Below are 25563 nucleotides of genomic sequence, written 5' to 3'. Positions count from 1 at the left end.
CTAAAAGTGGTAGCTGGTGCTGCCCAGTGCCAGTCGCCTTTGGAGAGGATAGCCACAGCCAGAGGCCCGCCTGGTTCGTCCCGTCGTCCCTGTCCTTTCCGCCAACAGTTTATATGAATTTGTATTTGGATTTTCGACCTCAAAAGGTTGAAAAGCGAGACCTGCTTTTTCAGGCATGTGGGGGTTGACAAACTCTTTACCCTTTTTCTTTTCTTCTGGAGTGGTTAATGGGAATTCCCAAAACGCGAATAAAATAGTCTTAAAAGTAGTTAATGGGAATTGCCAAAACAATTCTATATTATTCCTATGCGGTCTGCCGCACACATCTATATTCTAGAAAAATTCCGTCATCCATCCTCTTCCCAACTGCTCGAGATAAACAGGGAATGGAAAGGGGCACATACATCCCCATTAAACGTCCTTTGTCTCTTACTTGCTCAACTCTCTGTAGAAAGCACGAGCTGGGATCGAAACAAGAGGGGCAGTCGAGCGGGGGGGCTCTTGGTCCCCTCCAAAAATTTCAGAAGATTCACGACCTTTAAAGAAAAGAACGAAAGCAACTGTTCGGAAGCTATTGGATTCTTCTGTGTCTCTCGTCACCTTTCGGCAAAGGAATCAAAACAAGAGCCTCGATTCTTTCTCCGAGGACTAAATTGTCCATCATCTCTGTCCTCCTTTTTGAAAATATTCTCAACCATTTTTTCTCTTTCTTCTACAGCACGTCGTGATGAAGAGAATTAAACTCAGGACTACTTATAGTTTTACCTTGGTTTTTTACTAGTGTTAAACAGGTCTTCCTCGGAGGGGTTTTCAGGCTATCATTTCTTGCAGCAGGCTTGATCGTTCCTGCAAACGAAAGGCAATTATTAATTCAATAATGAGATATCATTCATCATTCCCCTCGATCAATAAGAAGAGTTTATTGGGAATTCATCCAGCAGCGAGGGTCGGAGGGCATTTTGGTAACCTGGAGTCCACTCAATTTGTTTGAGTAGGAAACACCGAACCACTTCTGCTGCTACTCTTCTTCCCACATGCTCTTCATTCCCTTGAGAGCGAAGACAAAATATGGCTCTGAGTTGTAAACGCCATCTGTTGAAACCAGGATCCTATTTTTCTGGTGCCTAAATTCTGCTCTGGATAGGATTGCTTCCCCTGCAAATCAAATCCAGTCGTTGGATACCGGCTCCCATCTTTCTTCATCTTTATCTTTGCCATCGTCGTCATGCTCGCCTGTTCCCCGCTTTTTTGAACCACACCCTCCTACACTTTCCGGGTTCTTGTGACTCTTCTCATGGCTGCTCTAATTTTCGAAGAAAACCATGAAATAAGCAGACAGGAAATTCAAGCTGCCATTGCCAAAGCTGTTGAGCTGAGAGCTATACATGCTGCTCTGCTGCAAGGAACCAGTCCTGCGAATCTGAGACTTCCAAGCTCCACCTCTCCATCCGTTGCCCGCACTTCTAACCAATTCTCTGCTCAGGATTACCCAGTATTTACCCCGGTGAGCCAAAATTCCTCTTCCCTTCCTTTCCCATTGCCAATTGATTCTAGCTTTTATTTCCTGTAACAGTTTTTTGTTTATATTTGGTCAGATATGCACTTCTGTCCACAATAAACATGAACAACTCTTTAAAAAAAAAAAAAAAAAAAAAATCTTAGCAGAGATATTTTACTTAACTCGTGCTTTCCGATTTTCTAATAAGTGGAGTGTCTGTATCATTATCCTGAGAAAGCAAGCAAACTGGTTTTGTATTACTTCACGTCCATCAATTTGCTCTCTTTTACTGAAAATTTAACAATAGCCTTCTAATGCTGTGCTAAATTCTTTTTGAATTCTTCTATTCTCTTCTCTTCTCTTCGATCTGTGATAACCGCTATTTTCTCTGTTCTTTTATTTTTGCATCGCAAAACTAATTTGGCTAAGCTTGATAGAGTTACGAAGAGGAGCCCTTACCCGGGTATCAACAAATCCGTTCGGAGAACCGGAGATTCTCAGGTATTTGGGATGGGATTGGGGTGGAAAGAGGAGGAGAAGACAGCGAGGCATATCTCTCTGACAGTAAAAAGAGTTTGAGAAACGGATTTGCCTCTGGTTTTGTTGGTCGAGATCTACGTATTTGCGGCCCTGAAGAAAGCAGATCTCACACAAGCTCTTGCGTCAATCACATCACTGTTCTACAAACTTCCCCCAGTATAGAGATTCTCAAATCGGATCGAAGAACCAGCTCAGAGGAACTCAGGAGTGTCACTACTTGCAATGCCTGCAGACCTGCTACAATTAGTAGAGAGACCGAATCCGACAACAAGAACACCAAGAACTACAACACCGTGTTCCCCCTGACAGACTCCCATGCCTCTCTCCCTTCGCATCCCAAGAGCAAAGGACCGATTCTTTCTTGGTTGTTTCCAAGATTTAAGAAGAAACCTAAAGCAGAGACTTCCCCTAATAGATTGGAATCCGAAGACACTTCGCAGGTGTCCAAGGACTGGGGCGTTTTGACTGTTGAAGCTTTGAAAAAGAAGCTACTAGAAGCTAATGAGAACCGTGACGCAGCATTAATGGAGGTTTCAGAGATGAGATCTTCTTTAGGCGACTTACAACTGAAGCTATCACGTTTGGAGTCTTATTGTGATGAGCTGAAGAACGCTTTGAAACAAGCCGTGCAGGGAAGAGATACCCAGGTCCCTGAAAGGCCTAACCTGACAAAGGGAGGCAAATTAATTGACGGCCGAGATGGGTCGATGCCAGTCACACATGAAGCAATGGTGGAAGGTTTCTTGCAGATAGTTTCAGAAGCTAGGCTATCCGTGAAACAGTTTTGCAAAACTCTTGTGGGTCAGATTGATGATACTGATGAGAACTTGATGGACAAGCTAAATTTGCTTCTGCAACCTCATAATCTCACTCTAAATTCCAAGTACTCCAAAGGGGTTTTATACCACCTTGAAGCTATTATAAACCAGTGCCTCCACCAAGATTTTGAGAACTGCGTGTTCCAGAAGAACGGCTCACCCAAGGTTCTAGACCCTGAGCAAGATCGACAGACGAAGTTCTCATCATTTGTTGCTTTGAGGAACTTGAGCTGGAACGAGGTTTTGAGGAAGGGAACCAAATACTACAGTGAAGAATTCAGTAAGTTCTGCGACCAAAAAATGAGTTGCATCATCTCCATATTGAGCTGGTCAAAACCCTGGCCTGAACAGCTACTGCAGTCCTTCTTCGTTGCAGCTAAATGTCTTTGGTTGCTCCATTTATTAGCTTTCTCCTTTAATCCTCCATTGTCCATATTGAGGGTAGATGAGAACAGAAGCTTTGATTCACTCTACATGGAGGATGTACTGTTAGAAAGGCAGAGATCCCGGGGTCCAGCCAGGGTTAAGATCATGGTAATGCCAGGATTTTATATGGGTGATAAGGTGATAAGATGCAAAGTTCTTTGCAGGTATAAAAGTGTAGCCTAACAATTCATTCTTCATGTTCTGGTTTACTGGAACCATGACCTTTCAACCAAATCTCTTGTTTGCAACTGGTAGTCACGGTTACAGGAACTAGCAATTCCAAAGTCTTTACTCAAGACGGTTCTTCTGTTCCCACTTTCTGGAGTTGTTCTAACATTGTCTAGGTTCTTCTGCTCCGTAAGAGTTGTCAAACTGTTGTTGAATTGTCACTCCATAACCAAGCTTGATTGCTGGTTCCCTGGAAAGGGAAATTTAGCACAAAAAAAAAAATCATCCTTGAGAGAAAGATCAGACTTCAACTTCCAAGCAGTCATGTTTTCATCTTCTCCCAGCTCCTTCCCTGTGCTGTTGATCAATTCATTCTTTGTGGCTTTATTAGAGAGAGAGAACTCGTTTGAGGACATGTTAGGAGGCTTATGTAGTGTTTCATTGCAACTGCCGTTCTTCTTCCAGTAAAGCCTGATCAAATTTTCTGTGAATAATCTGTAGCTCTGTACCTATAATAGTTTGGTGGTTAGTTGTGGTAATTAGGGATGTGTGTGGTAAGTATTTGAGGATTGGGTGAATTAATTATTTTTTAGAAAAACTGTGAACAGTTTGTTTCCTGTATTTCAATCTACAAATCTCTTATGAGAGCTCCCTTTAGTCTCCACCATCCAAGACATGGATTTTTCTGTTGCTGCTCCGCACTTTTTTACGTTCTCCACTCATTCTTATCAAATTAATAATGAACTCTCCCACATCCAAAAATCATAATTGAGTCTCCACCATTTCTTGGTGGGGAAACTTCCCTGTTTCAACCACATTGAAAATGTTAAAAGCAATGCCACCTTCCACCCAACGTAAACACTATCGCGTATACGAGGGCCCCTCATGGAAATTCATGGTAAGGCGCTCTGTTCTCATCTACTCTGAAATTGTAAATCATGCTCAAATGGGTTCACGATGTCCCGCAGAACTATTAAAAATAGGAATAGCTTATTTTAATGCAGAACTGCAGATGGTCTCCCTGCAAATCACAGATGGAAACGTCTGCTTACTGATAAAACAAAACAGAAAGCGGAAGGGATGCCAGTATGGAAGAGAGAGGAGTTGCGGCGAAAAGAGGATCATGATAGCGTTTATAATCAAACACTCAGGTCACCCATGTGAGCTTCCCGCAGCTTCAAGCATGGCGGAGTGATTACGACGCGAACCGCTTTCCGAAAGCACTCGAGCTTTTCTTTGACTTTCAACTAGGTTAGCTTAGCTTTGAAGAGACAACAAAGGGTGCCGATTATTGTACACATTTCGGTGCGAACTTCCAAGTATGATAACGGCGTTAATCTTTTGCCCCTTTCTTATTTTTCTTTTAACTTAAGTGTCGTCAGTTAGGAAATTTTATTTGGACATCAATGTTTACGAAATTACAATGACAGGTCCTTTTCAAAAAAGGACTTTTCAAATCCCAACTTATTTGATCACATGAAAAAGCAAAGCACTTCAAAGAGACAATCAAGATGCTTATCCTCATCTCAATGCTTGATTCAATTAAATTACTTACCAAGAGTACGAAGGTGTGCATCTACCTTGTGCCTAACATCCTATCAACTTTGGAGCTAAATTCTAAGCACTAAACTCCATGACAATGTGACTATGACCTTCTACCTTATGATCACAATCAAATAATAGAGGGATAGTTTCATGATTTTCAACACCTTCTTGTATAAGCCAAGGAGAAAAGTCTTTTTCGTAACGTAAATGATGCTTTGCTTTTAAGAATGTTCAATCAAAGTTTACTTCTTTACTTACACATAAAATTTTAATTAATATTTTATTTATTTATAATCGGGGAAAGTACAAAAGTGGCCAATCCGTGAAGTAGTGAGACCCTTGAGTGCAATAATGAAAAGAAAATTTACAAGTAGTATAAGGTCTTGTCACTAGTAAATTCTTTGATTCGATCTCGATCAATTGGATCTCCTATTGTCTCTACTCACAGGGGTTCTTTGTTGACATAGGGGTAGAGGTGGTTCAACCACCCCACCTTTCTCTCTTTCAATCTCTCCTTACAAGTCCTCATCTAATGAGATTGTGAAATGTATCATTTTCACAAAATCACAACACCCAGCAAAGCCACAAAAAAAAAAAAAAAAGTAATTACAAGATTGTGACACGTGACAAAGCTAAATCTTCTCTTCATGGTAATGCCAAGTCCATCTTTAAGTTGTGGCAAGTGTCAAATAACATAGAACTTTATATTGTGGCACATGGGGTTCATTATGGCTATGCCACTTCATATCAAAATGATTTTGGACCATCAATTCTTGATTAGAAAGTTTTGATGGATAATTTATATGTTCGATTTAATTTTGATAGTGGTCCCACCTCGATTAGTCAACTCTTTTGACTTTGGTTTGCCAATTTTGACTAAGTGTTGACTTCTACAATTATTAAATTAAACTTATATTATTGGTTAAAGTTTCAATTTTCACCCGTAGTCAACTAGGGTAGAGTCATAAACTTATCACAATTGGTCAATAGATTGACCCACGATTGATTAAAGTGTTGACTTTGATTGACTATATTGACAAGAGTTGAGGCCTCCTTGATTCGGGTTTGCCACTGATCAAAATATTTGACTTTGACCATTTGTCTAATATTGGTCAAACTAGCTTGACTTTCAAGCATTAGGTGGTTGATGTCTACAATAGAATTTATGTTTTTATAATTTTTTTATATTATCAAAATTTAATGTTTTATATTTTAAAAATTTTAAAGGTAAGAACAAGGTGAGATGGCCAAAACTTCATGTAGGGTGTGACAAGTTTTCTTAACATAAGACACCTATAATGTATTTCAAACCGACATGGATTAGTGAGTACAAAGATCTTTAATTTATTAGTTAGAAATTTTTTTTCTAACTTAATTAGTTATTTTGGGATGTGTCTTAGAGCCAATATTTACATAAAAAAACCGTTTTGAACTCTTGAACCTTAATCATGCTTACTGTCATCATTGTTTTATGCAAATAAAAAGTCGGTAAAAGGGATTATCGTAAACGGAGTTGTTGATCTGGTTAGGTTTTAGAGCAAACCCGAATTATTATTTTTTTAAATTAAAAAAAAGGAACAATTGGAAAAACAAGCACCATGATTGGAGAAAAGGAAAAAGAGCTTCAAACAAAGAGTCCAATCCAATTCAAGCATGCATAAAGAGAATATTCTATCATCAAACCCAGCCTTTCTGTTAATTTTTGTGTGGAAAGCGCATGAAAATCGCAATAAAAGGAGTACCAATAAAAAGTCATCCTACGGACCCGACAAGCGGTGAACCGGAGATGATCGAAATCGACGGTGCAGGATAACTGATCCATCAGCTGCGGTCAACAGGCGGACGGTGGAGATGGGAGCTGTAAAAGCTTTAGTAGTCCCCTCAAATTGTACGTAAACATTCGGATCTTATCCATAAATCAAAGGAAATAGCAAGTGGACCCCGCCTGACGTGGATGCACGTCTCGATATTCGAAATTCCACGTAGGATAGCTTGACGGAACCAGGAAAAACTACTGTTTTTTTGGCTTGTTTCACGTTCCGCTCCGTGTCTCATCGCCAATTGGAATAAAAGTCCGGTTTTCTCGTTAAATTATCCTCTCCTCCCTCTTCGTTGAAATCGCCTCGATTCTCTCCCACTTGTCTGTGGATTCCCTTGTTTCTTTTCCTCCTTTGGATCTCGGTGGCCGTTGTTTGTCATTTTTATTCTATCCCGGAGCGTTCGCGTGAGAGCCGGTTATGGATTAAGGCAACAAATTGCCACTACTGGTTTTGGTTGAACAAACTCTTCCCCCTTGCTGGCACCTTTTTGGCTCACACCGGATCTTCTGAATCAGCTCCCTCCTGCAGATTTTTCATGTCCGCTCTTCGATTGTGTTTATTGCGACTTACTGGATTTCAGGCCTTCTTCTTTTTTTCCTTTTTCTTTGCAATGTGGTTCTAACTGTTTGAAACGCTTTCATTTATTTATTTATTTTTAATTCATAAGGATTGATTTGTTTGTTATTTTTTCCCTTTTTTGCATCCCTCTACTGTTTCATAACGTTGTAGCTGAGAACTCCGTGTTCAGGTCTGCAACTCTGCATTGTTTTCATCCTTTCTGATTCTCTGCTGTTTGGGTCTGCATCTGGTTCAAGGAATGGTAACTGTAAATCTAGGCGTTCTTCATTACGTATTGGATCACGTGTACGGTGCTTTCGTCCACAGAACCAAAATTAGTCCCCCATTCTTTTCTAGAGGATGGGGTAATAAGCTTGATCTACTGGAAAGTATGATCAATCAACTCTTCCCTGAGGCGGCTAGCCAGAACTGGCCGCCAACTTTGATTCAGCCCCTCTGGCGGACGGCTTGGGAATCAAAGAATGCAATTCTGAGGGAGGGTGTCTTTAGGACTCCATGCGACGACAAACTGATCGATGCGTTGCCTCCAGAAAGTCACAATGCTAGGGTTTCTTTTCTGGCCCCAAAATATATTCCATCGCACAAGATGGCTTGTGTGGTCCACCTCGCAGGTGAAACTTTTATCCTTTTTCTGCTTTTCATCTTGTTCATGAAATTATTTTGTTTCTAGGTCTGTACTCTACTGGTTCCTCCTTAATACTGATTTCACTCCAATTTATAATTTTTTGAATATGAATATTAATTAGTGAAATCCAATTGTGTTATGCCAATGGCCCATCGGCTGTAATGTGGAGTTCCTACTGAAGATATAAAAAATTTACTTTATACATGCGCCTATGCTAACAGAGTTAATGCACATTTCTTCTAAAGATTTTGCCAAGTTTCCTGACAAGTTCCAATAATGGTTGCTTTATAGGGAACTTGTTTTTGTCTAACCAGATCTTGATTTAATTTAATAATACATTAATGTTGTTTTTCTTTCTTATATGTCCACTAAAGTATTTCTGATACTATACAACAAAGGATTTTACAGCTCCATTTTCACAAGAACAAAAAAAAAAAAAAAAAAAAAGGTGCTCTGTTAAGTCTTTACTGCTGGAAGAAGTATGAAGGCAAAAAATGCAAGGTTGAAATCATTGATCTGTTAAAAATTACTATTTGTATTCCTTGCTATTCAAATGAGTGAGCTTGGCATTTAAGATGAAAGTACCTTAATGAATTTAGAACAATTTAGGATTTTGTCTGCAAACTAAGATTCTAAGCCTACCTATTCATCTTAGATATCATGTTCTGGAGGACCCTTCATGTTTTGAACATGTATGGAAATTAATGAATCAATGGTGCTGATTCCTCTGCCTCACAAAAAGAGGGTCCTGGTACATTGAATTCATTAAAAATATATATATTTTCATCTTATGTACTGTATTGATTTGAAATCATCCTTTATTGTCCTCCTCTCTTTTAGATGACGGCATTGAAATGAAATAATTCTTAGTGGCAATCTCAACTTTGTCCTGAATCCCAGATGTTGCTTCTACTGACATTTCTTTAGGACTCACAGGAACTGGAGACCATAGTTTTGAGAGAAGATTACGTCTTGGTGGGCCTTTGTTAAAGGAAAACATAGCTACCATGGTGCTTGAGAGGTGAACAATTAATGATCATTTTACCTGCCTTTAAACTAAAGATCATCATACTACTTCTTCTAAAATATCAATCAGTAGACCATATGCTTATTCAAGCTGGTGTTGTCAGCCCTTTCTATGGAGAAAGACGTCCTAGGCTGCAATATGGTGCAAAACTTCTTTGTGTGAGTGACTTGCTATTGCTAGGAAGAGCCACCATAGAGGAGGCTAGAAGTCTGTTATACTGGCTTGAAGCTGAGGCTGGTTTTGGCAAGACAGGTGTCTGTGGACTTAGCATGGGTATGAGATTCTGAAACCTGCTCTTATGGCAATTGTAAAGTTTTAGAATATCTTTCAGATTCTATCATTCAGGAGAATAAATGCTTTACTTTTGTAATGAAATGTGTGTATCTTGTATACTTGCCATCACAAAAAAAGTTACTTTTAGTACCAGAGGATTACAAAATGAGGTTCTTTACAAGAATTACTGAGAGTACATAAGATGTTTTATTTGTGGTATTGATTCTATGTGCTATGTAGGATGGGTGCAGAACTCTTCTACCCAAATGTCTGAGATCCTAACATGGATGATCAAGTTCACCCCTTGAATGTGAGATGCTAATTGTTAATGTGTTTGGATCATTCACTTACACAAGTTGCATTATTTAGCTGTATGAAAACACGTGGATAGATTGTTTTATCTTAGTAAGTCAGATGTCAATCTGGAACCTGTTCTTGTGCCAGGGTTAATATATGAATTGAAACCTCAATAAAACTGTTTGGTGCTTTTGCTTGAATTTGTCCAGTATTGATAACTGGTAACTTGCTATTTATGTTGCTGCCTGGAAACTAGATTGCAAAAATCAGACACAGCAAACCTTGTTGAGGGCCTAAAGTTACTAGATCTTAACTGGTTTCAAAGCTCACTTTTATGTTTGATAGGTCTGAAACAGCTAGTTGGTTAGTCCCATATGCTCTAAATTTGAATTGTTATGCATTACCGATATGCCTAATTGTCATCCTCAAATATCAGTTTTATAGAGGATTGTCGTCTTACTTTCAGGGGGAGTCCATGCTGCAATGGTTGGATCTTTACATCCAACCCCCGTTGCCACGCTTCCTTTCCTCTCACCACACTCAGCAGTTGTGGCTTTTTGTGAAGGGATTTTGAAACATGGGACTGCATGGGAGGCGCTGCAAAAAGATGTCGCCCAGAAGGCTGCAATGACACTGGAAGAAGTCAGAGAACGCATGCGCTCTGTACTCTCACTAACGGATGTGACACGCTTTCCAATCCCCAAAAATCCTGAGGCTGTCATTCTGGTTGCTGCAACTGTAAGTTCATAAAGATAGTTTGCAAGCCTCTGTTTCTTTCTTTTGCATTTGCTTATAGCAATAGAAGATAGTAGATGGACTTTCTTGCAGTTTTTTGAAGGAGTGAAGCATAGCTTCCTATCAAACCTTCAGTTCCCACCAGATGTAAATGATGATTCTGTTTGGTATCTATGATGTTCTCTCAAAGTAGTCGGTGGAGTTAACCTACCACAAATCTGATTCCTCAAATGCTCTCATCATCAGCATTTATATTTCAGTGGGTTATCCCAACAAGAACAACAAGAGTACATTTCAGGGAAAATACAATGATAAGCACTAGGAGGCCGAATTTTACCTATTAATCAACTTCCTTGAGCAAGCTCCTAAATGAACTTACTAACCAAATTCAATGGTCAACTCTTCTTTTCTTTTTTTCAGTTATTGTAGATTGTTAATTGACTAACTGGTTATGACATAAATGAGAAAGTAGAAGTATAAGGCTCTCCTGGAATCCTTAGTTTTCAAAGTTAGCCCATCTGAGATTAGATGAATCCGGGAGAATTCGATTGGCAACCAGGCTTGCTCCCATTGAAGAGAATTGTTTTTTAAATGGCAATAAGCTTTATTAAAATGCAATAAAAGAGAATTTTCTGTGACAGAGAAAACATTTAGTGACAGTAAGGGGGATGTAATGCATAGGATAAATGTTAGATAGCTGAAGTGGGGATTCGTTTTTGAGTGCCTTGCATCAGGAGCATGCTAAGAAAGGTGCAAAAAAAAATTACACAAAAATCTTCTTGGCTGAACACCATGCATAACAGCCATAGAGTTGGCTTGTGAAGAAGAAACATCTTCAAGGTGAGAGCGGCAGAGGTGGATTTTTTTTTTTTTTTTTTTTGAAAATGAAGGTCAAAAGTTTGTTTCATGGCAAAATAATGTGAAAAGGAGAGAATTAGAAATGACCATAGAAATAGGCAGTTATGAATTGTACAGTGTAGACAAGAAAGGTTTTATTGTTGTTTGAGAGACTGGTAAAGAAAAGTGTATGGCAAAATTGACAGAGATGGAAGTGGGGAGGAAATAGTGAACTAACTAGCAAAATGATATATCGTAAAATAATTTAAACAAGGTTTTGATGCTGATGACCTGTAAGAAATAAGACGATCTTGCTGCTTGACATGTGGTCAAAGAAATTTTCAGTGCTTTCAAGTATCATCTAACATGAGATTTTCTTTTCTGAAATTAACTAAGAATTACACTTTCAAAATGATTCTTCCTGATACCAACCAAACAGGACTCTCTAACTAAAATTCAACTTTTATGATTTTAAATTCTGTCTCCATTTCTGTTGTTCTATGTACTGATCTCCTCTATTAATTTCAGGACGATGGCTACATACCAAAACATTCAGTCTTGGAACTTCAAAAGGCTTGGCCAGGGTCAGAGGTAAGATGGGTTACTGGGGGTCACGTCTCCTCTTTTATCCTCCACAACAACGAGTTCCGCAGGGCAATAGTTGACGCCCTAAACAGATTAGAGTGGAACGGCTCCTGATACCATGTTCACATTTGTACAGATAGCTTACCATTCTTCGTCTTTACATCATTATGGTCTATCTCATTCTCTTTTCTCTTTTTCATGAATTGACTCCAACAAAAATGAACATAGAGTTGGCATCATTTCTGTTGTATTATGGCAGGTTGTCCTACACCTTGGGAGTTCCTGCCTCTAGCAATTCACTGGTGTCGTTTCTTCAGAACACTGTTACCCTTCGTCCTGCTTATTGATAATTATTTGTTTTTTTGTTACCCTTCGTCCTGCTTATTGATAATTATTTGTTTTCTTGTTCTCATATTATTCTTTTCACCTGTTAATCAATTCAACTAATTGTATGTGTCTAGGAGAGAATGGAGTGTTATCCATAATGAGATACACCAAAAGCTAACTCAATCTCATCCCTCTTATTGTTTCGTTTGTACTGAAAAACATCCTGTGACAATTGAGAAGTTGCCCAGTCTTTGGAGCATTTTTGTGCCTGTAAGGAGTGCTACTAAAGGCAATGTGGATTTCACTAGCATAAATAGCTCTTGTGGGGAAGATTCCAGTATTGTTTTTGGCCAGAAAAGCAGGCAAGAAGTGCTTCTATTTTGCAGGTTATCTGTTCTTTCTCATAGCCGAAGTTCGTATGTTCCCAATTGGCCTTCTAGGGGAACATAGAATCTTGATTGAGAGAGTGAAAAGAGATGTGAATTTCCAAGCTTTTCTACTCTTTCCTATCTAGCGATGAGAATGTGGGAAGTGTGATTTCAACCAAGTCCTGTGCACTAACGAAAATACACAAAAAGATAAAACTCTGATTCTCTTAACACTGTGTGATCGGGATGGTGATAAATGGTGACAAATTGTGGTGTCCAACATTATATTATATTATATATGAAAGTTATTTATATTTTTACTTTTTTAATATGCTAAAAGTATTATAAATCTAATAATTAACACAATAAAATTTTTTATCAATATTTTGCAGCTTGGACATGCATATCAAGACCTTCAAAATTTGAGCTTACTCAGATCAAAACTATTTCAACTTTATCAAGGGTTTTTGTGAAGACAAGTTTTGATGTCGAGTTAGTGAGACAAGCTTCAATTGATTAACTCTTAACAATTGGTTTACCAATTATCGGTTTCCTTTTTGGTAGATAGAAGAGGATTTGAGAGGTTGAATTTTTAAACAACAATCAAAATGTACGAGTTTGATATGTCTTTTCAATATAACGTGCTAATTTTTTTTAGAAGTGAATTTAGTCAAATTCACTCTTATAGATCTTTGAAGGAAGTGCTAAGCGACAAGGGAGACCATATGAAACATTGACTCCTCATGATTATATGACTATGCTTACTATCTTGTTAGTGGAGATTCATAAAGGATCTAAATTAATAAATTGCTAAGGGAGGAGTGATACGTGGCCTAGCATGCTACAAGAATTTAAAGACAAAACAGGAAGAGAAAAGAAGAAGATAATGTTATCAATCATAAAAAAAAAAACACATGGATGCATTGCTATCATCAAGTGGGTGGTCTCGAAACGATGAAAATAAGTGAATGAAAGTGTTTGCACATATTTGGGAAGTGATTATTCAGGTAATGTGTTATGTACTATGATTTATTGCACAATAGATTATCAGATGATATTTTTCGTTAAATTTTATATTTCCATTTTTTTTGTAGAAAAACAAAATGTTGAACACTTTGGGCATCAAAGTTGTCGCCACTATGAACTCCTTTATACCATGGTTGGAGAAAATTTAACAACTAGAAGTTTTGTTATGGAAGGTGGTGAAAGTGCAACCAATTAAGTGATAGAAATTAATCATAATAAGCCAGATGAAGTTCAAATAGTATATGTCAATGTAAAAGATTCAGGGATTGAACAAACACTTGGATCAAGTAATGGAAGTGGCTCAACTAGTAGCCATAGTCAAGGCCGTCAAACTCTTTTGTTGAGTAAATGTAAACATCGAACTCGGGTAACGAGGAAGAGAGACGAAACAATAGTGGTTATATTGAATAACTTTCTATTGCAATTCATAAATTAGCATAAATTAGGAATAGTTCTAAAGCAACTAAATAGATTGATGTTATTCCAAAAATTCTTGATTTGGATACAAATCTTTGCCACCATTCTCTTTCTTTGTTGGATACAAATGAAAAGAAAGTTTTATTTGTTCGATATGATATTTAGAGAACGAATGAGTTTTTGAAGTTCTTCTATAAAGAAAACAAAAATAGGGGGATGTAATAGGAAGAAACCATGTTAATGTGTTCATTTTATAATCATTATATTATGAATTTTAATAACTATCTTTTATATTTTGATTTCCCCTGTTGAAAAACAAATTGTTATATTCACAATTACCATAGGTTAGCCAAAGGTATCAAATGGCAATAGAACGTTTCAAGTGCTCAGTTTGGACTAATGATTACATATATCTGCCTTCAACAAGAAATGTTCATCTAAAAATAGTGGGTAATGATAAGTATTATCCATATTTCAAGGTAAACAATTATTGTAACTATTATTTATGTAATTATTTATTTTAAAAAATTATATTATTGGCAAGGACACTACTAGGTTTTGAAATCGAAAACAATACTTATCACAAAATATGATGGTAGTTTGTAATTTTAATATGAAGTTCACTTTTATAGCGACTGGGTGGGAAGGATTGACAACTGATGCTCGCATTAGATGTACCAAACAAGTTTGTCGTCCTAAGAGGTAATATGCTTCTTTATTTATTTATTTTTGTAAATATTAGTTTTAGTCATATTAATCACTATTGTTATTTCATATTATAAGAAAAATATTACTTGGTAGATGTTGGGTATGCTAACTTGCTTCGTTTTTTGGCAACTTATCGTTTAACTAAGGGGAGGTCAATGCACATGACTCAGGACATGATCTTCATGCGCATTACGTAGTTCATGTCCTAGTGTAGTTAGGGGGCGCCGAAATTCATGTCATGTACATGAATATACATGAATCAGGAGTTCATGTCCCAAGAGTAAACGGCGGAAAGCGCTTTCCTCCCGATTTTGAGAATCATCTACATGACTCTCGCGCGGGGCTTTCTTTCGGGGCTCTCTCTGCCGCACACCTCTATGCCATTGCATTCCCGCAACCCTCTCTCATTCTCTACTCCCTCTCTCGTCTCCATTCCCGCAACCCTCTCTCATTCTCTACTCCCTCTCTCGTCTCCATTCCCGCAACCCTCTCTCGTCTCCATTCCCGTAGCCCTCGCTCGTCTCCGTTCCCGGAGCCCTCTCTCATTCCTGCAACCCTCTCTCATTCTCTGCTCCCTCTCTCGTTTCCATTCCCGCAGCCCTCTCTCGTCTCCATTCCCGCAACCCTCTCTCGTCTCCATTCCCGCAGCCCTCTCTCATTCCCGCAACCCTCTCTCATTCTCTGCTCCCTCTCTCATTCTCTGCTTCCTCTCTCATTCCCGCAGCCCTCTCTCATTCCCGCAGAGTATGGGAGGTCGAGCTCTGTTGCAGAGCTTCTCGGCCTCCCTCTCTTCTCCCTCTTGGTGTACCGTCGGAGCGCCGCCTCTGTCGGCATTGCCCGCCGCCGTCGCCGGCTGTCGCCTTTGCTTAGCCCGTCCCCGTCGCCATCGCCGTTGCCCGCTGGCTCACTGCGGAGGAAGACGAAGATGTTTAATTTTTCCTAAGTTAGGAAAAATTAAACTATCTTCATAAAAATCATTAATTTATAATTTTTATTTATAAAATAATTATTTTGATTTTACAATTACTATATTAAAATAGTGATTTAATATTCATAATTAATATATTGTTAAAATAAATATTTGATAAATTATTTTGGCATAATTATCCGATTGCTATAGTTAATTAAACCAATGGTTTTAAATTTTGTGATAATATATTATTAATTAATAATACATAAAATATATTATGTACAAATATATTGTGTGTTAAAGTTATGATTAGAACATTTTTTTCTCTTAAAATATTCATTTTTAGGTTAAAGTATATCATGTGTTATTAATAAATTAATAACTTAACGTATTACTTTCGTTTTTTTATTTATAACATTATTTATTTATTATTTGTAATTAATCATATGCGTATTTCATTGGCTCATGTAATTACCATATTAATGCACAATAAAATATCTAATTCAATTAATAAATATATTAATATATTTAATTATACATTAAATAATTTATTCGTGTAGTAATAATGGTTGTTTTACCTAATTTGGGGTTTAAGGATTATGTTGTAATTAAGTGCACTGTAAAGGTTTAGAGATTCTCTTATTTTTTATGTTTTTCTCATGTTGGGGCACTAACACTGGAAACTGTTTTCCAGTGCACATGAAGTCGTCAACACTAACACAAGTGCGAAGATGATCTTCATGTACATGATTGACATGATCTTCATATTGGACATGAACTTGATCTTCAAGAATCCATTTGGGGCACTAATCCCCCCTAAGGGGGGGTTAGTCCACAATGAAGTGGAAATGAAGTGGAAAATTGAATTGAAGTGAGATGAATTGCTTCCACTTCAACTCATGTTTGGGTGTTAGTATAGACGAGTTTAAGTGGCTGGAAAACAGATTCCAGTGTTAGTGCCCCCAAATGAAAAATATGATATAAAAAAAAGAATAAATAACATTTTATAATATACTTAAATAGAACATATACCTAAACATATAATTAACAAAAATAAACGTGGTTACTACACTTATAAGTGATTTAACGTGTAGTATTAGAATATATTAATATCCTAATTAATGAAAAATTATATTATATTACTTAATGATTATAATTTATTATAAATTAAAACAATAATTATGGTTTAATTAATTATAACAATTGGATAATTAAACCAATTAATGATTATAGTTTATTATAAATTAATATACTAATTACGTGTGACTAGAATAAATTATTTAAAATAAATAAAAAAGTTAAAAATAACATAAGTGAATATAATAAATAAATAAATTATTCTGTAATAACATAAGATATAGTTTAACACTAAAACTCACTATTTTAATAAAATAAATAAATAAATAATAAATAAATAAATATATTAATTTATCAATAACATAATATACATTTTAACTATTATTAATTAATAATATATTAACAAAAAATGAAAAACTAATGGTTTAATTAATTGGATAATTAAACCAATTATGACGATGTTTAATTTTTTCTAACTTAGGAAAAATTAAACATCGTCTTCGTTTTCCTCTGCCGCGGGCTTGGCAACGACGACGGCGACGGCGACAGCAACGGGCAAGGGCGACGCTCCGACGGTGCACCGAGAGGGAGAAAATAGGGAGGCCGAGAGAGAAGAGAAGCCAGGAGGCCGAGAGAGAAGAGAAGCCAGGAGGCCGAGGGGCTCTGGCCTCCCGTGCTCTACGACGGAGGTCGAGAGAGGGAGGAAGGAAGGCCGACGTGGTGGGGGGGGGGAGGCCGAAAGAGAGGGAGGCCGAGGGGTTCTGGCCTCCCGTGCTCTGCGACAGAGGTCGAGAGAGGGAGGGAGGAAGGCCGACACGGGGGGGGCGGAAAGAGAGGGAGGTCGAGGGGGCTCTGCGACAGAGCCTCCCGTGCTCTGCGACGGAGGTGGGGGCAGAGGGCGGACAACCGACGGGGGTGGGGGCAGTGGGAGGAAAAATACTTTGCTAAACGATCGCAGAGCGACAGAGGTGGGGGCAGAGGGAGGACGGCCGACGGGGGTGGGGGCAGAGGGAGGAAAAAATACTTTGCTGAACGGTCAGGGAGGGAGCAGAGATCGTCCGGAGAGGCTGACGAGAGGGGGAGCAGACGGAGGGGAGGGAAGAACCAACGCGTGTGGAAAACTGATGATTCGCAAAGTAGGTAGGAAACAACTTTCCCCCGTTTTTGCCTGAGCGAATGAAATGGTGTTATCTCACTTCAATTCAAATCATTCTGGACTAACGCCATAAGTGGGATGAACTAAGTAATGCAGGGGGAATTCATTCCACTCCATTGTGGACTAACCCCCCCTAAAATATCATTTAAATGAATAGGATGAAAATCATCTCTCAAAAGTAGCAGAGTTATTCAATCATCAACATTCATCATTAAGAAACATAATTGAGAAGACCTGTGGTATACCAAAAATATAATTTTATACGGATATCATATCGCAATGATGAAGGGATTGAAAAGTATGAACCAATAAAAGTTATTGAAAACGATGTAGAATATAGATAAGATCAATAAGAAGATGAAGATGATGTGGACGAACTAATTAACCACCCTACTCTAGCAATATCACGTAGAAGGATAAATAGAAATTTATAATCTGTTTTATATATTACTTTTATATATTACCATACCTATCAAATATAAAATATAAAATATAAAATATAAAATTTAAATTTTTTTTTATCTAAAACAAATTGGTCATATTAAACATTTGAGCTTTTATATTGTTGAAAATGGTTAGTTAATTTCATTTTGTTCCTTTATCCTTCTTCGTGATATTGCTAGAGTAGGGTGGTTAATTAGTTCGTCCAAATGATCTCATTTTTGTTTTAGTATCCATTTAAATTTTTCATGTAATTTCCTAAATAGGTTTTATTTAAAGATTTCTTAGAAATATTTATCCTAGGAAAAATATTTCTAACTTTTCCTGGAATATAATTTCGAACAAGGGACACTAATAGGGCCTAAGGCCGCATTTTAAGCATTGTAGAAAAACAAAAAAAAAAGGAAGAAAAATCAATTGTTTCAAAAAAAAAATCCTAAAACTAAAAGAAATAGCGGAAAAAAAGAGAAAATTCAAAGAGAAACAAAAAAAATTGGGAGAAAATTTTATCATTCTCCCTTCTTGCTCTTATTTCAAAGTGAAAATGGAGGCCGACGCTTACTCTGGCAGCTGTCAATGGAGACTCTCCGTGCCGGAGCCGGAAAAATTGGCGAGGGGGCGCCTGGTTTCCCTCCCTCTTTCTCCTTTCTCTGTTTCCTAGCTAAAACTCACCGGACATTTGGATGGCGACTCTCTGTCGTCCCTATCTGCGACACCAACTGAGCTGGTTCGTCATCTCGATCGATCACACGTTTATTTTAGATGAACCTTCCGCGCGCTCTTGGCTACGACAAACATACTTGCGCCTCTGCCACTTTGTCGACACTCTTCCCGTACATCTCGATCACCCCCTGTTGAAGAAGATGAGTGGAAGGAACATATGTAAGCATCCTCTGCATGCAGGGTTGCCTACTTCAAACAATCAAAAGAAGCGAGAACCCACAGTCGACACTGGTGACATTTGATTGTCACCTCAGGAGCACACCAATTACGGTAAGCCGGTCTCCTCCAACTCTAAACCCACACCCCCATGGACGATCATCATTCCCTCCCATTACAGAAATCTGGTAACTCTCTTTCTTCATCTTGTTATTCATTTCTCTCTGTTTTGCCATCTCTTTGATTTATTTCGAATCTATCTCGTCTAATTCTGCTACCCCTGATACAGCGATAACAGCCGGGAATCATATTCTGGAATAAAAATACAAAACGTCGTCAAATTCTGCAGAGCCTAACTTCTTGAATCACAAAATGCTTGATACTTGTTTCTAAATTTAGATCTGCTTTTCATCTAAAAACCTAGATAACTGAGCTCTTCTATACATTACTGTTATATACATTACAACATAACCTCTTTTTTAGGACAATACAACATAACTCCTTTTTTACAATGACGGTTTCCAATTCTTATTTGCTTTCTATTTCACTGTGAGAGTTATTTTTACACGACAAGGCATTTTTTAGCATATCAGGAAAGAGGCGTGCTGCTGCCTTCACTCCACCAGAAGCTGACAGAGAAACTGATAGACAATGATCTCACGTAATGCCACCATTTGGGAGGAAGGTAAAGCATTTCCCCCTCCTCCAAGATACAGTCAATAAAATCCAGGTTCAGCACTCTAGGGAATTCCTTTTCATCCAAATTATCCAAGTCCACCTAAAATTATAAATTTTTTACAGTCATTACCTCAGCAGCTTCAATATGAGCTTTGGATAATAAACAGATAAAAAGAAGAAAAAGAAAGTCATGCAAGTTCAGAAGAAAGAAATGATTCAAACAGGATTTTTTTATTTTACGAGCACCCACATGGGAAAAAGTTAGCTTAAAAAAGATCAAATATAAAACAGATATAATTAAATATAAATTAGATACATAACATTAATGTTAACTAAAGATAATAAAATTTTAAAGTTGTTGAAATACTCGAGCTAATTTAAATGACAATTAGAAAAAAATTTGGACCTCACATTAGAGAAAATAAAAAATAACCAAAATTCGAGGTAGTTTAAATGCCTGTCCCCAAGTGAGCCTCCAAGTCTCCATGGTACTTAAGACAAAATTCAGGAATTATACTGAGGTTTGACTCCTTAAGAATCCAAGGAAAATGAGTAAAAACCGAAGAACTTTCTGGAAAAAAGGGATGATTATCATTTGTAGTGGTGACAGGACTTGTCCCATGGAAGGGATGTGATTATATGAAAGTAAAGTTTTGCTTTGAGACAAACAAATGTGAACTTGTATGGACATACATAGTTTAGTTACCTAGTCATCCTAGTTTGAACTTCAGCCATGGCTGCAGGCAAACACAGTATAAAAAAAAAACAAAGACAATTAAAACTAGGATGAACACGCTTTAAAAAGACAGACAGCAAGAAACTTTAGCCATCTTGGATGAGGAGGTTCAGCCACAAAACCTAGTATATTTTCAGGAGAGAAATACACCTACCTGACTAGAATTGCTCAGCATAGGCTCGGGGTAAGGGTACAATTCCTCAGATATTGAAGCAGGATAAAGCCTTACATATTTTCTGCCAACAACCTGAAACCATGGCAGAGAGAACCAGAAAGAATTAAAATGTAGGACTACATTCAGTATTCATACATCTTCAAATAATAGAGGCATCCCTAGAGCATATTATTAGGCAATGGTCAAAGAGCAGCGTCACCCCCCACTTCAAACATTCGAAGGTATGAAAAAGAGCAGCTTATTGTCTACTTAGTATGAAATATGTAATTGCTAACCTGGGAACTTTTAAGCCATACATTAGCTATGGAGTTAGATCAGGTGCTGATATTAATTTCAGGGCTCATACCTGGCTTACAAACAAGCCATTACTGGATGCTTACCCATCCATTTATAGACTGGGCCGTGATCCCCTCATATCAGTCAGAGATGCAAGGCAGACTGGCGAAAGTAATCATTGGAGTTTAAACGTCCCTAGAAGGGGGAAGGAACAAGAGATTGCCTCTGCATTGTGATTTCCTTCAAGAGGTATGGAACTCTTTCACTAGAAGATTTGGCATTTACTTCTATATGCCTGCTACTATTTCAAACTTGTTGACAGAATATTTCAACTTTCCCATACAGAGGATGGGTCAGCATCTATGAAGAATCACTATGGCCTTGGTGTCTGTGGTTAGGAAGAAATGATTAGACTTTTGCTTGCAAATCTTGTTCTATGGGTGGAGTGATTATAAAGCCAATTCACTTGGTCCTCGCTGCTAAAGGAATTTGATGTGCTTCCAGACAGCGATGAAGGAGCACTGGAAAAGTTTGGCAGGCTGTAGCATTCATTGACAGAATATGGTGGCTTGGTCCCCTCCTGAAAGGGGGAGGCTAAAACTAAATTTTGATGGCAGCTCCCGGGATAACCTGGGAGTTGCTAGTTTGGTGGTGGAGGGACTACGATGGTAACACTCTTATTTCTTATTCTGGGCATCCTGGAGAGCCAGACTCCACAACTGCAAGAACATATGGGCACTTGCATTGAGTACAGATTTATACTCTATACTTTGCAGCCCCTGTCATAGGTGAGGGTGATTATGAGTCTGTAGTATCTTGGGCAGTGGGAACTCTAAACACCCTCAACAGTTCCTTCAGATTTTTTATGCTGCTGCCCTCTCACAGTTGAATGGTGCACAAGATCAGACCCGCAGTTGCTGACCAGTACGCAAAGGACAGAAACAATCTTCAACTTCTTGTTCTGAACTCATACAAGTGATCAGTGCAGTACATTTGGGCTCTTTGCCCCCCCCCCCCCCCCCCCCCCCCTTTTTCTTTCTAATAATATTTTCCATCCATTTAAAAAAAAAAAAAAAGTCAGCACACAAAACTGAGAGCATATTTGGTAGCAAAAAACATTACTTTATTTGGCCAAATAGTTGTTTATATGCAATTGGTTGGATGATTACAGGAAGGGGTGTAATCTTAGCAACTAAAATAAAAACTTGGTGAATTGAATATTTGCAATGTAACAAGTTAAAGTCCAAATGTGTAGTGCTTGACATGTTAGATTTACATCTAGCTATGTTTCACCACTCTTTATCAGAATGAAATAACAACTGTATGGTCGGTACCTTAAAAAGCCAGAAACTAGCACCCATTACCTAAGTAGCTAAACATCAATGAATAGCATTAGAACTTCAGAATCAACAGATCAGCTCTAATTGTCAACCGCAATAAAATTTGAAGCACCTGAGCAAAAAGATTATGGTGTGGATCATGGTGCAGAGGAGTGACAGTCCCTGCTGGGCCAAACCAAGCATTAAGAGACTGGAGCTCACCACCACCGGCAAAACAGTAGTCAGGAATAAAGATATCCTGGCTTAAATCTTGGATCTGCCTTGTCAAAATAATGCAAAACATTGAAGATAAGTAAAAAGCTTAAATCCCTTAACATGCAAGTGATTCTATGACACTTCCACATCAAGAAAAGAGAAGGACCTGATCAAACAAAGGATGCTGAGCAAGATAAGTTGGACCAGACAAGTAACATTCAGTATCTTGAATCCTCTCAAGAAAATGAGAGAAGGTAATAAGCTCTTGTTTCCAATTTGCTGATAGGTATTTCTTTCCGACCTACAGAATGTTAAAAGTTTTGTATATTTCAGTTCTAATACCCTAAGTAAAAGTGTCCAATTGTCACACAGAAATAAGAAAATATGAAAGTTAAATTTCAAAATGCAGAAGAGATAAATTCTTGAATAACATGATCAAAACAACAAAACAGTGTTGAAAACCTATGAGGGAGGTATCACCTCAACCGGGACTGTCCGGTCACCTGCAACCCTTCTAAGGTATTCAAGATCTTTCCACTTAGTAAGAGCTGGCCAGTGGAACATGCAATCACTAATTATAACTGGGCGGCCTGCTAGGAAATAATCGCTCAAGAAACTCTCCAATGACAGAGATGACCTCCTCTCAACTATTTGATGAGACAGGGACTTGCTTGGCAGAATTTGAAGCACCTACAGGATAAGGAAATTACACAAGCAGAATACAATTATTGGTTTCTCCGTACAGCATACAACAAGCAAGTCATTAGTATGCTAAATTAATTTATACTGTGCCAGTAATCTCCGGTAGAGTAGTGCGAGACAAGAAACTGTTGAACACCCAGTAACACTTATATTATAGAGATCTTCCTAAAACAAGAAAGAAGTCCCGTATATGAGCATGAGACGCTTGAAATCTTGAGTATCTCCAAAACCCAAATAAAATTGAGTTTCGGGACATTCATTATCAGCCGTAAGCATGTAGATGAGTACAAATCTCAAAAATATCCTTTTGTAGTTTTGTTGGGATATTTGCTCTTTGCTTGGAACTTGGAAGAGGATGAGGCAGACATATAGAGCTCACTTTTGCCAACCATAAAGTGTTACTCACCCACTCCTTTCCCCCATTTTTTGCTTCAGATGCATTTTTCCTGTTTTACTTTCCTTGACATAAATCCATGAGTATTGCTACTTCGTGAACATCTGCATTCTCACACTTTGGATCTCCTCTTTGTTTACATATCAGAATGAAAACTAACTTTCGTAGAAAATATTAGACCAAACAACATTTTCAAGATGAACAAATGCACCAAAAACAAAAGGTCTATAGAGTAATATTGAAGTGGGTTAGCAAAAAAACGCGTAATTTATATGAGCAAGTGTTAACTGACCCATTGAGCATGTAAGAAAAGAAAAAAACTACAAAAGCAAATTAAGAACGAAATTAAATTATAGTAAACAAAAAAAGGCTTAAAACGAAGTTACGAACCTCCAGTGAAGATCTTTTTTGTTAATAGTACTTTCCTTCAAAACTAAGAAAAAATTAAAAATGGTCAAAATAAAAATTCCAGATAAAAGGTTTCAAAGGAAAAAACCAAATTCACCTTAGCCTCATCAGAATCCTCAAACTCTGCGAAACGTGTTGGCCTTCTTCGTACCAACCCCTCTTCTTGGAACTCCGCCGAATGTTCCGAAGACAAAAGAACTTTTTTAATAGCGGCATCCAAGTCCTTCCTCAGCAACATTCCTCCCATAATAAGCCCCATGTCGAGAACTCTTAGGGCCTCGCCGTACTCTCCAGCACCATGGTGGAAGGCGGCTACCAAGAGGCAAGCCATGGAGTAGGCGTCACGCCAAACCGGCACGACGGAGTGCCACGGACCCGAGTGGAGCTGCTCCCAGGCCATCTCCCGAGCGGCCTCGGCGGCGCGGAAGTCTCCGGCGAGGGCCAGTGTGGCGACACTCACATATGCGAAGCCGCCTTCGGCCGAGATTCTCTGGAGGAGATCGGAACGCTCGGCTTCTAGGATCGGAGTGGAGAAAAGCGCAGAAGCCGGCGGTGGCGCCTCGCTCGGAAGACTTTTCATGGCTCGTTCGGTAGGACTGCCAACATGGCGAGCACGAGAGGAAGAGAAGGATGAATCGTGTTAAAGGTGTTCGCTTTATAGCATCTATCTATGGACAAGTAAAGGAGGCGGTGGCGGCGTGGCCGCTGCTGATTTACTCAGCGGCGAAGAGTAAAGCTCTATATAGCTGATGAATATGTGGGGCCCTTCTATCGTGTGCTTTTTGCTCTTTTTCTGGCTGTGCTGGCAAGGAAGGTACGCTTTTTTCCTTATAATAAGGAGTCTTAAGCACGTGAGAAAGTACCCGTGTGCGACATACTTCCTCTTCTTCCTCTTTTCCTGAGTGGCAATTTTAGGAGGCCAGCCAACTGGTCTATTTATAATCCGACGTAAATTAAAATAAAAAATATTTTTGTAAATATTTCCGGGTAAATTTACGTATTTACCCATGTTCACTTTAATAAACATAATAACATCTCTTGGTAATTTTTTTTTTTTACCATTGTATTTTACCCTCACCTCACGATCTAATCCTTTCAATTTTCTATAGTTTCTTTGAGTCCACATAATTCTATAAATAGGGGTATTGGCCAAACGAAGAAATCAGTCAAACATTTTCCAAATCTCTCTTTCCCCTCTCACATTACCTCTTCCCTCTCTCTCTCTCTCTCTCCATTTTACTTTGAAAATACACTGAACCCCCTAAATCATTTCGGCGTTATAGTGTAATGCGTTATCACAGAACTGTAGCACGAAAACATTTTTTAGGAGCGAACCATTTCATCGTTCCAAATAAAAAGCCATTCGCATTCATGTAGATTTGAACTAGTTGAATAAATGTCTGATATGTTTTTATTCCATTTTTTTTGACATATTATCTTAAAGCTAATACAGGATTTCTTTATGTAGCCTTGTTATGAAATGATAGAGAACATACTTCCCCTTCTCCTTCAAATGTACCACCTGTTTACAATTTGGAAGATAATCACACTTTCAGATTTAGAATGCCGACGTGAAA

General features: G+C 38.2%; 3 protein-coding genes across 6 annotated transcripts; 2 read left to right on the top strand and 1 right to left on the bottom strand.

Annotated features, from left to right (window-relative positions):
• Nucleotides 1–952: 952 nt before the first annotated feature.
• Nucleotides 953–4114, top strand: LOC137941416 (IRK-interacting protein-like). The gene is made up of 2 exons (XM_068786813.1): nucleotides 953–1504; nucleotides 1936–4114. Exons 1-2 carry the CDS (start codon nucleotides 1295–1297, stop codon nucleotides 3463–3465), a joined length of 1740 nt encoding a protein of 579 aa, XP_068642914.1. The 5' UTR covers nucleotides 953–1294; the 3' UTR covers nucleotides 3466–4114.
• A 2942-nt stretch (nucleotides 4115–7056) lies between these two features.
• On the top strand, nucleotides 7057–12207 carry LOC137941112 (uncharacterized). 2 transcript variants are annotated; one of them, XR_011110362.1, is made up of 6 exons: nucleotides 7057–8005; nucleotides 8956–9040; nucleotides 9150–9319; nucleotides 10083–10354; nucleotides 11717–11943; nucleotides 12033–12207. XR_011110362.1 is itself a non-coding variant. In XM_068786377.1 (5 exons), the coding sequence occupies exons 1-5, from the start codon at nucleotides 7633–7635 to the stop codon at nucleotides 11885–11887; spliced, it is 1071 nt and encodes a 356-aa protein (XP_068642478.1). In that variant the 5' UTR covers nucleotides 7057–7632; the 3' UTR covers nucleotides 11888–12207. The 2 variants fall into 2 exon arrangements, 1 of the variants encoding a protein (XP_068642478.1); XM_068786377.1 differs by having other exon boundaries at nucleotides 11717–12207.
• Nucleotides 12208–19340: 7133 nt separating this feature from the next.
• LOC137941011 (lysine-specific demethylase JMJ30-like) lies at nucleotides 19341–24679 on the bottom strand. 3 transcript variants are annotated; one of them, XM_068786209.1, is made up of 6 exons: nucleotides 24084–24679; nucleotides 22963–23172; nucleotides 22649–22783; nucleotides 22400–22543; nucleotides 20651–20743; nucleotides 19341–19362 (listed from the first exon to the last, which is right to left on the bottom strand). In XM_068786209.1, the coding sequence occupies exons 1-6, from the start codon at nucleotides 24564–24566 to the stop codon at nucleotides 19357–19359; spliced, it is 1071 nt and encodes a 356-aa protein (XP_068642310.1). In that variant the 5' UTR covers nucleotides 24567–24679; the 3' UTR covers nucleotides 19341–19356. The 3 variants fall into 3 exon arrangements, with proteins under 3 accessions (XP_068642310.1, XP_068642308.1, XP_068642309.1); XM_068786207.1 differs by lacking the exon at nucleotides 19341–19362 and adding an exon at nucleotides 19426–19860; XM_068786208.1 differs by lacking the exon at nucleotides 19341–19362 and adding an exon at nucleotides 20465–20497.
• Nucleotides 24680–25563: the final 884 nt, after the last annotated feature.

This window comes from Aristolochia californica, unplaced genomic scaffold, assembly GCF_029961685.1.
Source record: "Aristolochia californica isolate CCGP_79_NKW_82.1479 unplaced genomic scaffold, dmAriCali1.0.hap1 SCAF_9, whole genome shotgun sequence".
Lineage (NCBI taxonomy): Eukaryota > Viridiplantae > Streptophyta > Magnoliopsida > Piperales > Aristolochiaceae > Aristolochia > Aristolochia californica.
The sequence above is the reverse complement of the archived record's forward strand: the minus strand, read 5'-3'. Positions and strand labels throughout refer to the sequence as shown.